General features: G+C 40.2%; 1 protein-coding gene and 1 long non-coding RNA gene across 6 annotated transcripts in view; both read right to left on the bottom strand.

Annotated features, from left to right (window-relative positions):
* gpc3 (glypican 3) overlaps positions 1 to 4,465 on the bottom strand; it is a 111,332-nt gene extending 106,867 nt beyond the window's left edge. For both annotated transcript variants that reach the window (XR_015842757.1, XM_088292396.1), the window contains exon 1: positions 3,984 to 4,465. Coding sequence is in view for 1 of the 2 variants with exons in the window: in XM_088292396.1 (XP_088148522.1) it covers positions 3,984 to 4,140 (157 nt within the window). In the remaining variant the exon portion in view is untranslated. The remainder of the gene's footprint in view (positions 1 to 3,983) is intronic.
* A 677-nt stretch (positions 4,466 to 5,142) lies between these two features.
* Positions 5,143 to 7,122, bottom strand: LOC148337932 (uncharacterized). 4 transcript variants are annotated; one of them, XR_015842957.1, is made up of 4 exons: positions 7,059 to 7,122; positions 6,746 to 6,838; positions 5,642 to 5,765; positions 5,143 to 5,412 (listed from the first exon to the last, which is right to left on the bottom strand). It is a non-coding gene; the product is annotated as an uncharacterized LOC148337932 (long non-coding RNA). The 4 variants fall into 4 exon arrangements; XR_015842955.1 differs by having other exon boundaries at positions 7,037 to 7,086; XR_015842956.1 differs by having other exon boundaries at positions 5,603 to 5,765; positions 6,909 to 7,059.
* Between the last annotated feature and the right edge of the window lie 6,074 nt (positions 7,123 to 13,196).

Below are 13,196 nucleotides of genomic sequence, written 5' to 3'. Positions count from 1 at the left end.
TGTCTTAGTTTTCCATTTAGAGAGAATGTGGTTATCGAAGACGAATTGATGTTCTTTTAAATGGTATGCTAGCAGTAGCTTGAATTTTAATTCTAATGTTTCGTACATTTGTATGGCCTGAAAATAGTCTGAAGTGCATCCATCTATTTTCTACAATTCTTGTGTTCATTAGGATCGCGAGTGACCTGCAGCCATGCGGGCTGACTCTGGAACAAGAGGCAGGGTACACCCTGGACTGGTGGGCAGCCAATCACAGGTCAGATATCGACAAACAAGCAATCACACCCACGGCCAATTTAGAGTCTTCAATGAACAAGAGGAAGTTAAAGTACACGGAGAAGACCCGACGTCAGCCCGGGGAAGAAAAACAAAACTCCACTCAGGAAGCCCTGTGCTGAAATTTGAATACCAAACCTCAGAACTGTGAGGAACAAGTGCTAACCACTAGACAGCTAGTACTGCCTTCTAGTCATCGACGGCACAGCTGCGCTCAAGCGTGATCTGTGCCATGTTAGGCAGTTTGTTTTGACATGTGGCCGGCGCACCTGACAATTTGGTGGCTGAAAGTTTTCAACTTTACATCTCCTCGTACCATGTCCAACTCTGTTGGTAGTGTCACGCGATTTTGCCAAACTCGCCATTGCACTTCATTCGTAAGGATGACAACAGCATGCATCAAACCCTCTGAATCATTGCAGAAATCAATCCATTCAACATAAGGCAATGCAATGTGACATAAAATCCATATCATGGCGCAAATGAGATCCTTCATAGTCACAATATAAATATAAGTATAAAAATGATCATGTCAGTATTTCTGAAAGGGTTATTTAATACTTCAGCAAGGTGAAAATTATAAAATCGAAGAAAACAAAGACCAAATATATAATTCACGTAAGTTTAATTTATTGTGCAAGTCTCAAAACTCAAAATTATAATTCCGGTCTTTACGATGCAGACAAACACATTTAGCATTGCTGATATCATGAAGATGTAAAATACCAAACATGATTTGACCTTATTTAGCTTGTTGGCTCCTGACTGACGTGCATAGAAGCCTAATGATTCATTTTCTATTTTCAGACCTACGCTTCCTGCCTAGCTGTTCAAATAGCCCACATGACTAATTTTCTTTCTTGACACTTATTAATTGACGGGCTAATTTGCTGTCAACAGCTAGCAAGTCTTTACTGTGATGCGGTTAAAGCCACAATTCTGTCAAAAGCGTATTGTACTGTAAAACCAAAGCATTTATTCTGGGGTTTCGCGACATCAATACTAGATAGCGGAGTAGTTAGTATGGCTACTCCTTATCCTCCTTTAGTGGAGGTGAAAATTAGAGAGTACACATAGTGCAAACTCTTAATCCCTCAGCAGACTCTTTGCTGTTGTTTTTGTTCCCTTCTCTGCTTCCACGTTTATTCAGCGTTGCCAGACCTCTTGCCACATGTACATATTAGTGACCAACAACGGTGCCATCTCAGAGAGCCATGCCGGGTTGAACTAGCGATCCCTTGGATTACATTTTTTTTCTATTAACGTAACTTCTCACTCTCATCTCTCAAGCCAGTGCCCTTACAATGTGCAAGTACTCGCGGCAGCAAAGCAGCTCCGCACCGTTCGAGTACAGTGTTTTGCCGCTAGCTATCTCGCCGTAACTCATAGCGCGTTGGTGCACAAGCGAGCATTCCCATGGTAGTTCCAGAGTGCCTGGGAAGGCAGGGAGAATGTTGTGTAAGCAATGTTCTTCTAACCAGCCTGGAGCTTGTTAAATAAAAAAAGGGGCTGATAGGTCCATGATCAGACAGACAGGATGAGATCATCAACAAGAGTTATCGCGATTGGCAGTTAAATCAAAATCTTTGATGTCTGCCAAATTTATACCGTCTATTCAGTATACCGTTTGAACCACGCACCCCAAATATATAATGCCGTCTGGGCCAAGAAGGCTTTCTCTGCAAGCCTAAACACTATCAGAAGCACACTTACAACTTGCAAGAAATGGTAATAATTTATTTCCATCAGTCTTTCATCTTCATTTCATAGCATGTGTCTTGCAGTCGTTTGTGGGAACAGTTTTTTTTCCCAAGTGGAGTTCACCTTCAATGTGTTGCCATGCATATATTACTTTCCCCAACGCCTTTAGAATCTTGAGTATTGGCCTCTACCACACAAACACAGTTAAAATTACTGTTTCTTCTCAATCCAATCAGATTTTTGTTTCGCCGCCCAGCGCCTTCTAGAAGGCCAGGTGACGGTAATTGGTTCAACTACTTTTATCACTGTCCATCGTGCCTGTACACACAACCCAAAATGAAATCCAGCACATTCTGCAGAGATAATGTTCTTTCTTGAATGACGCTGTCAGAGGTATTATCCATCCATTATATTCTTTATTGCTCGTTATCATTAGGCTTATGTGGGAGCTGGAGATGACTTTGGGTGAGAGTTGGGGTACACCAAAGACTGGTCGCCAGACAGTTTCATGGAACATACAAATGACGAATCAATCAAACTCCCAATCACAATTTACAGTCTTCAATGAACTCTGTTGATGGAACCCATTGAGGACATGCGATTCAACAAAATAAATGTTTTTTTCCCCCATTGCTGTAAACCATCATTGAGCATCTAGAATATGAAACAATGAATTACATCACGAATAAGTTAAATCGTATCAAAATGTAGCGCATTCACACTAATGTAAATCAGCTGCTTAAATTGTTTTCCATAAAAACACCTCTTAAGAGGATAGAGTATCATTTTAATATTTTGAGAACAGTGTTAATTAAAATAGCGTCTTTGTGTTGGATCTGATTAGATGGTGATGGCGTACGTAATATTAAACCTTTTCTTGAAGCTACATCAAAAGTGCTGCAGGGGTTTTCGTAGAGCTATCAGACATAAGCAGTAAGTCTCTAGAATAGAGTGTATAATTACAGATCGTCCAACAGGGCACGTCATTCTGATTAACGATTTCTTTGCAGCTGGGCAACTGTGGGCGTCATGGGCATGCGGAAAAGTCAACTATGCCACAACTGTGACGAACTGTCCTTTAGCTGACAGCATGGTGAGGTTATTACCTTGAACTATCTCCTTAGTTGAAGACAGACAAACTTTGAGATTTGTGGAGGCTAAATATTTCTACGGATGTGCTGGATCTTTGCCCCAGCGGCTGTCAGATATCTGCTGGCCCAGGTGGAGGGTGTTTGATTAAAAGTGGATGCATGGAGGAAACACATTGCCGGGTACATGCAGATGGGAGATGAATATGAAATGTAAGGGGGGCATGCCAAAAAAAATTTTAATGCATGTCACGCTTCTTCCTCGCTATTTAAGTTGCAGCCTTTTCACATTTGTTTCACTCACTTGTTTTGGAAGAACATTTGCTGGCAAAGAGAAAAAGGAGAATGGAGAGTATGACAGTTCACCTGGAGGACGTTGAACGTAATCACATGACAATTAAAGACCTGATGATGAATATTTGCGACTATTCCCAAAAGGAAATCTCTTGTTTAACAAATGTTGAGTCATTCACCTTTCAAAGTTTTTATTTTTCAAGCTTTTGTGAAATTAACGTCATCCACTACCTAGTAAAGCAAGCGAGCCTGTGACACAGTAAGTCTTCTGCCAGTAGTCTTCTGTTCAGTCCATCATCATAACTTAATCTCAAACTTGATGTCAACAAAATTAAAGAGAAGTCAACAAATCATCCATTTTGGGATTAATATGCATTCATAGAATTGCTGTTTAAAACGAATTAAGATTTTTAACAAGTTATTTCGCAGGTTGGGGTGAGCTAAGGTGAGTGCATGGATTGTCTCCAAGTTCTGCTACTTGCAAGTTGAGCAGCTCAAATTTAATACGCAGAGAATGCGTTGGACTGGAATACTCACTGTACAGTAATTCAAATCAGAATCCGGCTAACAAGCAGTGGCGTATTCACAGACAGTAAAAGTGAAGGCACAAGGCGAGGTAGTTACCTGACACGGCAGTTTCGGGGACCCACTTGGATCCCGGGTGGAGAGTGTGAAACACAGCGCGAACCTCCTGGCAGTTCGGCGCCTGTCCGCCGATTCCGGAGAACAATCGGAGGAAGACGCATAAAAGAAGGGCACTGGTGAGTCTTAAACTAATCATGGTTGGCAAGCAAAACTTAACTTCGATTGCAAAAACGTCGTATATCTAAGTCTGTAAAATTATGTGAAAGCATTAAAAGTTCGAAGATCCGGTGCTCAGCATTGGTTTGATGAAGCTGCGATCGTGTGGGTCAGCATCCTTTGACGGGTCGTGCTTCAGCACCCACGCGAGCAAGTCCCACACTGGCAAGTTGTGATCTCCTCCACCGAACACTGCTCGAGTCAACTAAAGGCATGTGCGCGAGCTCTCCAAGCGCGTGCACATGCACACACCTGCGTGCACATTGAGGATGGCTTCGGTGCTCGTACCAGCAGCAGTGACGCGAACCGACGCACGAGCACGAGTAACGAGACGCGCAAACTGTGCCGATGAAGAGCCCCGAGAATAAAATTAGATACAATTAGGGTCGCCGTGTCGCTTGTGTTGAAATATCCACCAAACAGACAAAGGTGGTCAGGAATGCATGTATGCTACTTGAACAATACTCTGTTACATGTTCTTCTCACATTTCTCAAGTTTGCTCTTAATTACAAATGCCAGATGACAAGCTTGTTGTCCAGCTTCCTTTTCAGCAAGATCACACATGGATTTAAAATCTCGCGATTTAAAATTCATTGTCAATGGCGCCATCTAGCGGTCAACCTGCGTGCCAACCGCACATTTGCTGACAGACTACTGCAAAGATGATTGAGCGTTTATTCAAGGGGTAACAAATTTTTTAATTTGCCGGCCACGTAAATTGTTTTTTTTAGCAGGCCGTGTAAAGATACAGAATTACCTCATCGGTTTAGGCATACATCTCACTTTCATTTAATTAGTTTTAGTATTTTTAATTAAGAAATTTCATTAAAAAAATAATTTGTGGCAACCTAATATACATACTAATGTTCAAAGTAATGATTTGGTAGTGGAAAAGCTTTTAAAAAGCTTCTCTAACAATTCATTCCTTTAAAAAAATTGTTTTATTTGCTGCCAAAATGAGCCAAGACTGAGTCAGTAAGAATCATATGGATGTCATTTATTTTATTAGACCACAAACAATGTGACAGGCACAATGTGACTCTGACCTCACATTTAACACAAGAGGTATAAACTCAAAGGCTTATGCTGCAGACTTCAGACAACCATTCTAACGCGTAGCTCTGACCGGCCACACAAAAAGGACTCTGCCTACCAAATCCAGACCACAGGCCTCAAATTTGACATCACCATCCAAAAAGGCCTCTGTAGTAGTACACGTTGTCCTCAGAAGTAGGTCAACTCCAAGAATTCCTGGTAGTGGCACGAGCAGTGGGATAAATGTTACTAGTAAACTGCAGTCATTCTATCAGGGCACTAAACGGTTTACTGGTGAGAGCAAAGAGCATATCAATATAAAATGGACCTTAAGGTAGACAAAGGATGAATAAACGCTCAAACAGCTTTTCACTGCTGAATGGATCTTTATTCATCATTCACTTACAATAGTGTCACATACATTTAGAGGTCTGCAGAACCTCACTTGCATGGTTTCGGCATGTAGGAAAAAGGCAAAGTATTCTGTGAAGGTCCATTACATCAGAAGGTGATCATACACCACACAGGAGGGTTGGAGCCTGCATTTGAACAACAAACATGCCACCGTACTGTAATACATCAAAAAGCATCTCATCAGATAAACATCGCTGCAGCATTCTAAACACCGGGATGATCTAGTCATCTGGCGGATTACAGATGGATACTGTGCAATTCCTTTTATTTACAAAGGTTTTGGAATTGCGAGATCATCCACCTGAAAACCACAAGACAAGCGCAGCAGCATTAAAGACTGCAATAAGGTTGAGTGCAACAGAGACTCAAAGTTTGGTCATGCCATTGTGAACAACATGTTTCACTTTCAGTATCTAGGGACCTCTTCAGTGGATTTTGTGCGACAAACGGAGAGCTTTGCATGGATTTGCACAGCAGAAAGCGACAGAAGCTGGAAGCAAACCAACAAAACTTGCCGTCAGCCCATAAGTCTACACAATAACTGTGATGATGCATGGTGGAAGGCATGGTAGAAGTGACTGGCAACCCCTGAAGTGCACAAATTGCAGTAGGTTTAGTGTATACTACCTGCACTGTGAGCACTTTGGAACAGCCAAGTCAGTGACGGACGATATGCACAGCAATATAACAAATGAACAGATGGAATGAATTTCTCATCTACAAAACCCCTGAAGGACATAAAACATTTCACCGAAATCACGGGGAGGGGGGAACACTTCAAAGCTCAAATTGATTTCACACATGTCATGTGACATGCATCACTAAACCTCAATTAGCAAGCATCAAAAGGATCAACTGTGCGCGAGTTGCTTTTTCTTTGTACACAAGCATAGTAATTTCGACATTTGTAAGTTAAATGGCATTTGGATTTTTTTATCTCATTTTACAGTTGTGTAAAATGTATGTAAAATGAATCCTAGTTACGATGGGAGCCGTGGAATAAATGCAGTCACTCCCTCCCACATGTTGCTTGCGGAAAGCCCCTGAGAAAGTGAGCATGAAAAAACTCTCCAGCCAGAAGGAGCAACTAGGGCAGTAGATAATCAAGTATATCACTGTACTACACTAGATGCACCTTAGCTGGAGGGCCTTGGGGTCAAGCGGCTCGTTGTGGGTGGCAAGAAAAGCATGGCGTGCTCTATTGTAGGCAAGACAATGTCCAGTCAATCTGAGAAGGAAATAAAAACAGTTGATTGCATCACATAAAGAAAATACAAGAAATTCCTCTTGTGAATTACCATAAAGAACAAATGCTGTGGTCAGATGATTTGTTCTTAAACGGTTTATACAAATCAAACCCAAAACCAAACTGTTCAAACAATGCTCATTTGATAAGAATGCACTGTAAAATGTTCTATCAACTCACACGCTCACATCACCAGTCTTACCAAAGCTTTGCTAAGGAGTCAGAAAGACTCAGGCCTCTTTGTTAATGCTTAAGTAGGCTTCCAAGGAAGCACACCTGGACAAATCAGGGAGCCTAATTGAGCCAAGCCAACTACTGGTCTGTGAACAGGGGTCACAACCTTTGTCCTGGGTGTAATCGTGGGAGGGGCCAAGTGATACAATGGATGAGCTGATTGCTGTCAACTGAGGCGTGAGATGCTCAGCAACTATTATCTTCCAGGAGGTGGCATTTTGTTTTATTTACAGTTTATTCTAGTGTGTCATTTGTGTTTATTGCATCTTTCATAATACTTCATTCATTTGGTGACTAATAAAATAATTATTTCGTTGCTTTGTGGTGGCAGACAGGTAATGAATATTAAAATGAGTGTCTTCTTGAATTTTGCTACTTTGTTCTCTACCTTTTGTTCTTCAATTCAACATTAAATTTAACAGCCTTTATTCAGAGAGAGATGGAAACAAAAACACAATTTACCTGTAAGAACATGCCTTACAATCCACTCATCAGGTGGTTATATGCACTCATTGCACATCATTCACACAAAACGGTACAGAAAATAATTGTGTTTGTTAAATGCATGTATTCGAGAGGTTGGGTTTCGTAGTAATATCTTCAGAATTAGAATCAGGGGGAACTTTATGACTTACATCATCCGATTCACCATGCGCATAAACCAAATTAGTATTTAATTGACCATAAATGTACTTCATTATTCAAGAAAATAAACAAAATCATTGTTGGTGTTGTTGACGGTGAAATCCTGATTTCACAAATGAGTGAAGCTCTTAAGCTCTAAGTATACTGGATTTCATTACTAAATGAATATTGTGAATGCCGAATGTTTGTCGTCAGTTGTCGAAAATCGAAGTACAGTGGATCTGTAAAGCATTCACATACTTTTTCCACATTTTGTTACATTATAGCCTCATCCCAGAATATTATACTCACAACATCCCATAATGACATCTACATTTTTTTTTCCGCAAATTTAAAAATAAAAAATGAAGACATCACATAAATATAAGTATTCATACTATAACTTTTGCGCAATACTTAATTACAACCTCAAGCCTGACTACGTAGTCTCCCAGTTCCTGATGCTGTCAACATGCTTCACTACCGCAACGCTATTGGTCCAGAGATGGCCATTTCCTGGTTTCCTCGAAATATGATGCCTGACATTCATGCCAAAAAGCTTAATATTTGTCTCATCAGAACAGATAATTGTCTTTCTCTCTTGGTCTGAGAATCTGTCGGGTGCCTTTTGGCAACCTCCAGGCGGCCTGCCATGTGCCTCTTACAAAGGAGTGGCTTCCATCTGGCCACTCTACCATACAGGCCTGATTAGTGGAATGCTGCAGATGGTTGTCATTCTGGAAGGTTCTCCTCTCTCCACAGAGGACCACTGGAGCTCAGACAGAGTGAACATTGCGTTCTAGGTCACCTCCCTGACTAAGGTTCTGATTGCTCAGTGTAGACAGGCAGCCAGCTCTAGGAAGAGTCCTGCTGGTTCGGATCATCCATTTACGGATGGTGGAATCCACTGGGTTCATTGGAACCTTCAAAGCAGCATTTTTCTGTAACCTTTCATAAGTTTGTGCCTGAAGACAATCCTGTTTCAGAGGTCCACAGATAAATTCCTTTGACTTGGTGCTTGCTTTTTGCTCTTACATGTACTGTCACATGTGGCAAACTGAATTTACCACAGGCGAACTCCAATTAATTGTAGGAACCTCTGAAAGACGATAAGTAGAAACATGAAGAGCTTGGGGTCAATTTTGAGCTCTGTGATGTACGTTGTGAATACTTATGTACATATGATTCATTTTTTATTTATAATACGTTTTCAAAAAATCAAATAGAACCTTTTTTTTTTTTTTTTACATATCGTATGGAGTTTTTGGAGTGGGAAGCAATTAATTTATTCTATTTTGGAATGTGGCTTCTCTGTTGAATGTGACAGTTTACGTTTTATCGTTAATTTATCGTCCAAAGGGGCAGCAACATCAACTTGGTTGAGAGAAGGGAAATAAGTTCAGACTGTGATATCATGTGTCCTGCTTTTCACAAAGAGGCGCCAAGTGCGCCTCGTGATCAGCGCGTCGACGCTCAATTAAAAAATAAGTCCCAGTGACGTCCCAGCTCATAAGACATGATAGAACCAAAACACACGCCATTTCTAACAAGATAACGTACTGTATTTGTTATGGTTACGCAACTGTCATTCAGAACGTAATGTACCAAGATTTCAACACATGCTTCACATAAATAAATTTGTAACACATTATTTGTTTTCTGTATAACACGGATGCAATCGAATTTACTTTTACGACCAAGTGGTAGTAGATTACCCTGGATGACAACAGTGGCGTCAATGAATGGGACACGCGTGAGAAAAAAAGAGCTACCTACCTTGAGTTGGTTGCACCGAGGGTAGAAAAGAAGGAAGGCAAGCTTGGTCCATCGTGCAGAGCAGCGAGCTCCACTCCACTCAGCCTTGGCCGCAGATGTTGCGTCCTGCACGGCCCTTGTTGGCACAAACACGGCCCTTGTTGGCATGAAATCGTGAGACCATCTTATAGTAGTTTTTCCTGTTTGTGGGGGTGGGGTGGACGCGCCGGGGACGTTATCCTCGAGTGTGTAAAATGTAAATCCCCACCAAAAGACCTGTTAAAAAGAAGCAAAACCAACGAAAAAAATATTATAGGAATAAAAAGCGCCAGGGCGGATTTGGTTTATTCCGCCAATGTGGCTGCATTGATCTGGGTGCCGATTGAAGCAGCAGGCCAGGAGAGACTTGTGACCTCTAACCCTTGTAAACCCTGCCCCCACATACCCTTCTGCTCCGTCTGGAGGAGCCCGCCTCATTTGCGCACAAATTGCACCCCCCCCTCCAAAAAAAAAAAAGAGTTCATCACTACTATTTCTTCTCCTCGCACAAACCGTTAGGATCTCGGTACAACCGCCCTCCCTTCCCCCCTCTCATTACATTGTGGGAACCAGCGTTGCCTAACTTGCCTTCTTCCCGGGTCGAACTTTGACCTACATTGCCATCCGGCATGTTCCCCGCTTGTGCACTTGTGCAGTGTGGAAACGACAAAGCTCGTGGGAACGCCAGACGTCCATATTTGCATTATTCAATGACTATGGCATTGGTAACAATTACTCAAGTGAAATCCACGTGTTGAATTAACCTGCAACGAGACCAAGCCGTTACGTGAACGTGAGTGTGCATCAATAACCGACGACTATTTTTACATTCAAATAAAGCTTCCAGTATTCACGGTTTATATTTCAGTTATCATATTCATAAAACAAAGGAGATCAGAGACAGCTGTATTCGTGTTGGTTCCCTCATAGCAAAATGGAACGTGTCCAATGTTTTAGAACAGGCCTAGAGGAGGAGGAGGTTGCGTCGAACTCAATGCTGTCAAACAAGGAGGACATTTGACACAAAAGCTCAAGGACTCTCCATAGCAGGACTGGAAGTCTTAATACACAATTATTACACTTGAACCAACATTGTTTTTCCACTAAGTGCTGATTTGGGCGTTATTCGTGAGGCAAATGTTAATTTAAGTTGGAAAGTGAGAGAATAATTGCAAAATTAATTAGTCATATTTCTGGAAAATGTGCATAAACATTCCACATTAGCTGAAAATTTGAGCTGGAATGTTTTCATGTGTAATGAGCCTCGGGTATAAATCCGTATTTGTTTCCAAAAGAAAACTGCAAAACAGAGAAGTACAAAGAAGTCGCTATCAAAGACTGGCATCAGGCGGAATCTTCGCATCTCCAAAATGATCACTCTTAAGGAGATCCCACAAAAAATGCATTTTCAACCAGCATTGCATTGTGAAAGAGAGGAAGCCATTTTTAACACTCTAGATTGGACAATAAATTATTTAAAAAATAATATATTTGAATAGAAGTGGTTGTTTTCACCAACAATATACAATACTGCAACACATGGGCTAAACTTCAATTTGAAAACTTAATTTGTATACATTGCATTAAATCTACAGTCTAAATGTTGACGGTTTTGTCGTTTTTGTGTCACGTGATACCAACAACAATAAAGTGAGTTAGGCATGTATCATATTTAAAAATAAATCCACAGCAACACTGTTTCTTATTTGCAAACAGGTGACCGAAGACTTTGAATTTGAAACAATCTGGAGATAACATGCAGTTATATTGCCTCAAAGTTTATTTCATGAATGCTTTCACACTTTTCTCTATAAATGTATGTACAGAGAACTCCATCCAAAGTCTGCTCATGATTAAATAGGGGACAAGGCATCAAATACTACATGACTAAGGAAATATACATCGAACCCCCTAATTAAAAGACTATATTACCTTGATCTATAGTCTAACAATTAAGGACTTCATGTCATTATTTTGCCAGTGATTTACTGTCTAGAGTCACAATTGGAGGTAGGATTCAATAAAAACAAAATGCTTTTTAGCACAAATATGAACAAGGTGCCAAATAATATGAGGAGCTCTCTCTTGGTAAGTGGTTGTATAACACAGGGACATACCTGTACGACACACAAACACACGCTTGGTAACACGTGTGTGTATTGTTTTAATTAAAATGGCAATTAAAGCAGAACTTATACCATTAGGGTGTATTTGGACTTAGTTATTAATTATGATTGGTGTACATTAAACAAATTAGTATAACTGAACTGTATATGTCCCTCTCAAAGGCTTTGGTTTACAAATATAGAATTATTGAAATTAACATGACAGCTGCAATCCATTGAACATCTTTAAATAAGGCATCAATCACTATAAGGTTCCACGCTGTAATTCATTATGAAGTCACATCCATGTGGCACCACCCAATGAAATTGTTTTGAAATGTTTTCCGCAAAGAAAAACCCTGCTCAAGTTTGACCGTGTGGAGATCACATAATGCATGCATACAAACAACTTAAATTGAAATGTCAAGGGATAGCAAGGAAAAAAAGCAATTCTAAGTCTTTGAGGTATATTCTATAGATTGGACTGTGCGCACAGAAAGTTCATCCTGAAAATTAACATTTTCATCCCAATGGCAGAAGTCAAGTAGATACACCAAATTAAATGATGACTGCGAGGAAATTAAACTATTCACCACTCATTATTGTAACATAGTCCCTCTTAAGTGATGCTTCAAACATGCATCACAGTGGAACAAATGCAATATTACAATCATATCATTTAAAAAAAAAAAGTATTACAAAGACATTTGACCCTGTGAAAATTCTGTTGTACAATGAGCCAAATAATCAAAGTTAAATATTTCAAACAAGACATGATTTTATATTTAATTTACTATAGTCTCATTTTTTTTTTCAATCAAGCAAGGCAAGCCATTTTGAATCTTTATGTTATAAGAAAACAGACTTTGGTATGACGATCATGCGTCTGTGTATAAATACTTATGGTGCATCCTTGCAGCAGCATCAGATTAATGCCATTTTAACTTTCCACATTTGCCAAGAGAGGCAATTTAGTTCATCACGGTTTGCAAGAGGATATATGAGGGGTATTAGGGCCACACTGCGAGGAAATACATTGGTAATTGATAAGGGAAAATGTAACAATATTTATGAAGGAATGTTACAGGAATAAAGTCAGAATATTGAAAACATTTTCCCTCCAACCTACATTAATCAGTCTGAGACCAGAAGACGGAAGCCTGCCATATTATTACAAAGTAAAATTAATTATTTTTGAAAACATTTCTTATTGATTGAACAAACCCAAGCAAAAGTTACATTAAAATGCACATAATTGTAGTTGCAATGATGTGGTACAATATTGAATATTATTCAAACTTGTACTCAAGTGTACCGTGACGTTCCATTTTTTTTAAATTATGACTTCACTCAGAAAGTATTCCAACTGTATTCTCAAAATTCAGTTTTTTTTTCTAACAGCGCTAGTTTTCGTGTGGCCCTAATACTACTCTATGTACATGACAATGTGAGGATGGAACAGGGTCCTCCCAGTGAGATCAATTGGTACATTGTGTTGATGGTGCTGGGATGGCTGCTACCCCGCAGCACTATCTGATGCCTTGTTTCTATTTCTGACATGCCAGCCCCGCTGAGCACTGGCC

This window comes from Idiotropiscis lumnitzeri, chromosome 4, assembly GCF_059441095.1.
Source record: "Idiotropiscis lumnitzeri isolate Australia: NSW breed Sydney's pygmy pipehorse chromosome 4, RoL_Ilum_1.0, whole genome shotgun sequence".
Classification (NCBI taxonomy): domain Eukaryota; kingdom Metazoa; phylum Chordata; class Actinopteri; order Syngnathiformes; family Syngnathidae; genus Idiotropiscis; species Idiotropiscis lumnitzeri.
The sequence above is the reverse complement of the archived record's forward strand: the minus strand, read 5'-3'. Positions and strand labels throughout refer to the sequence as shown.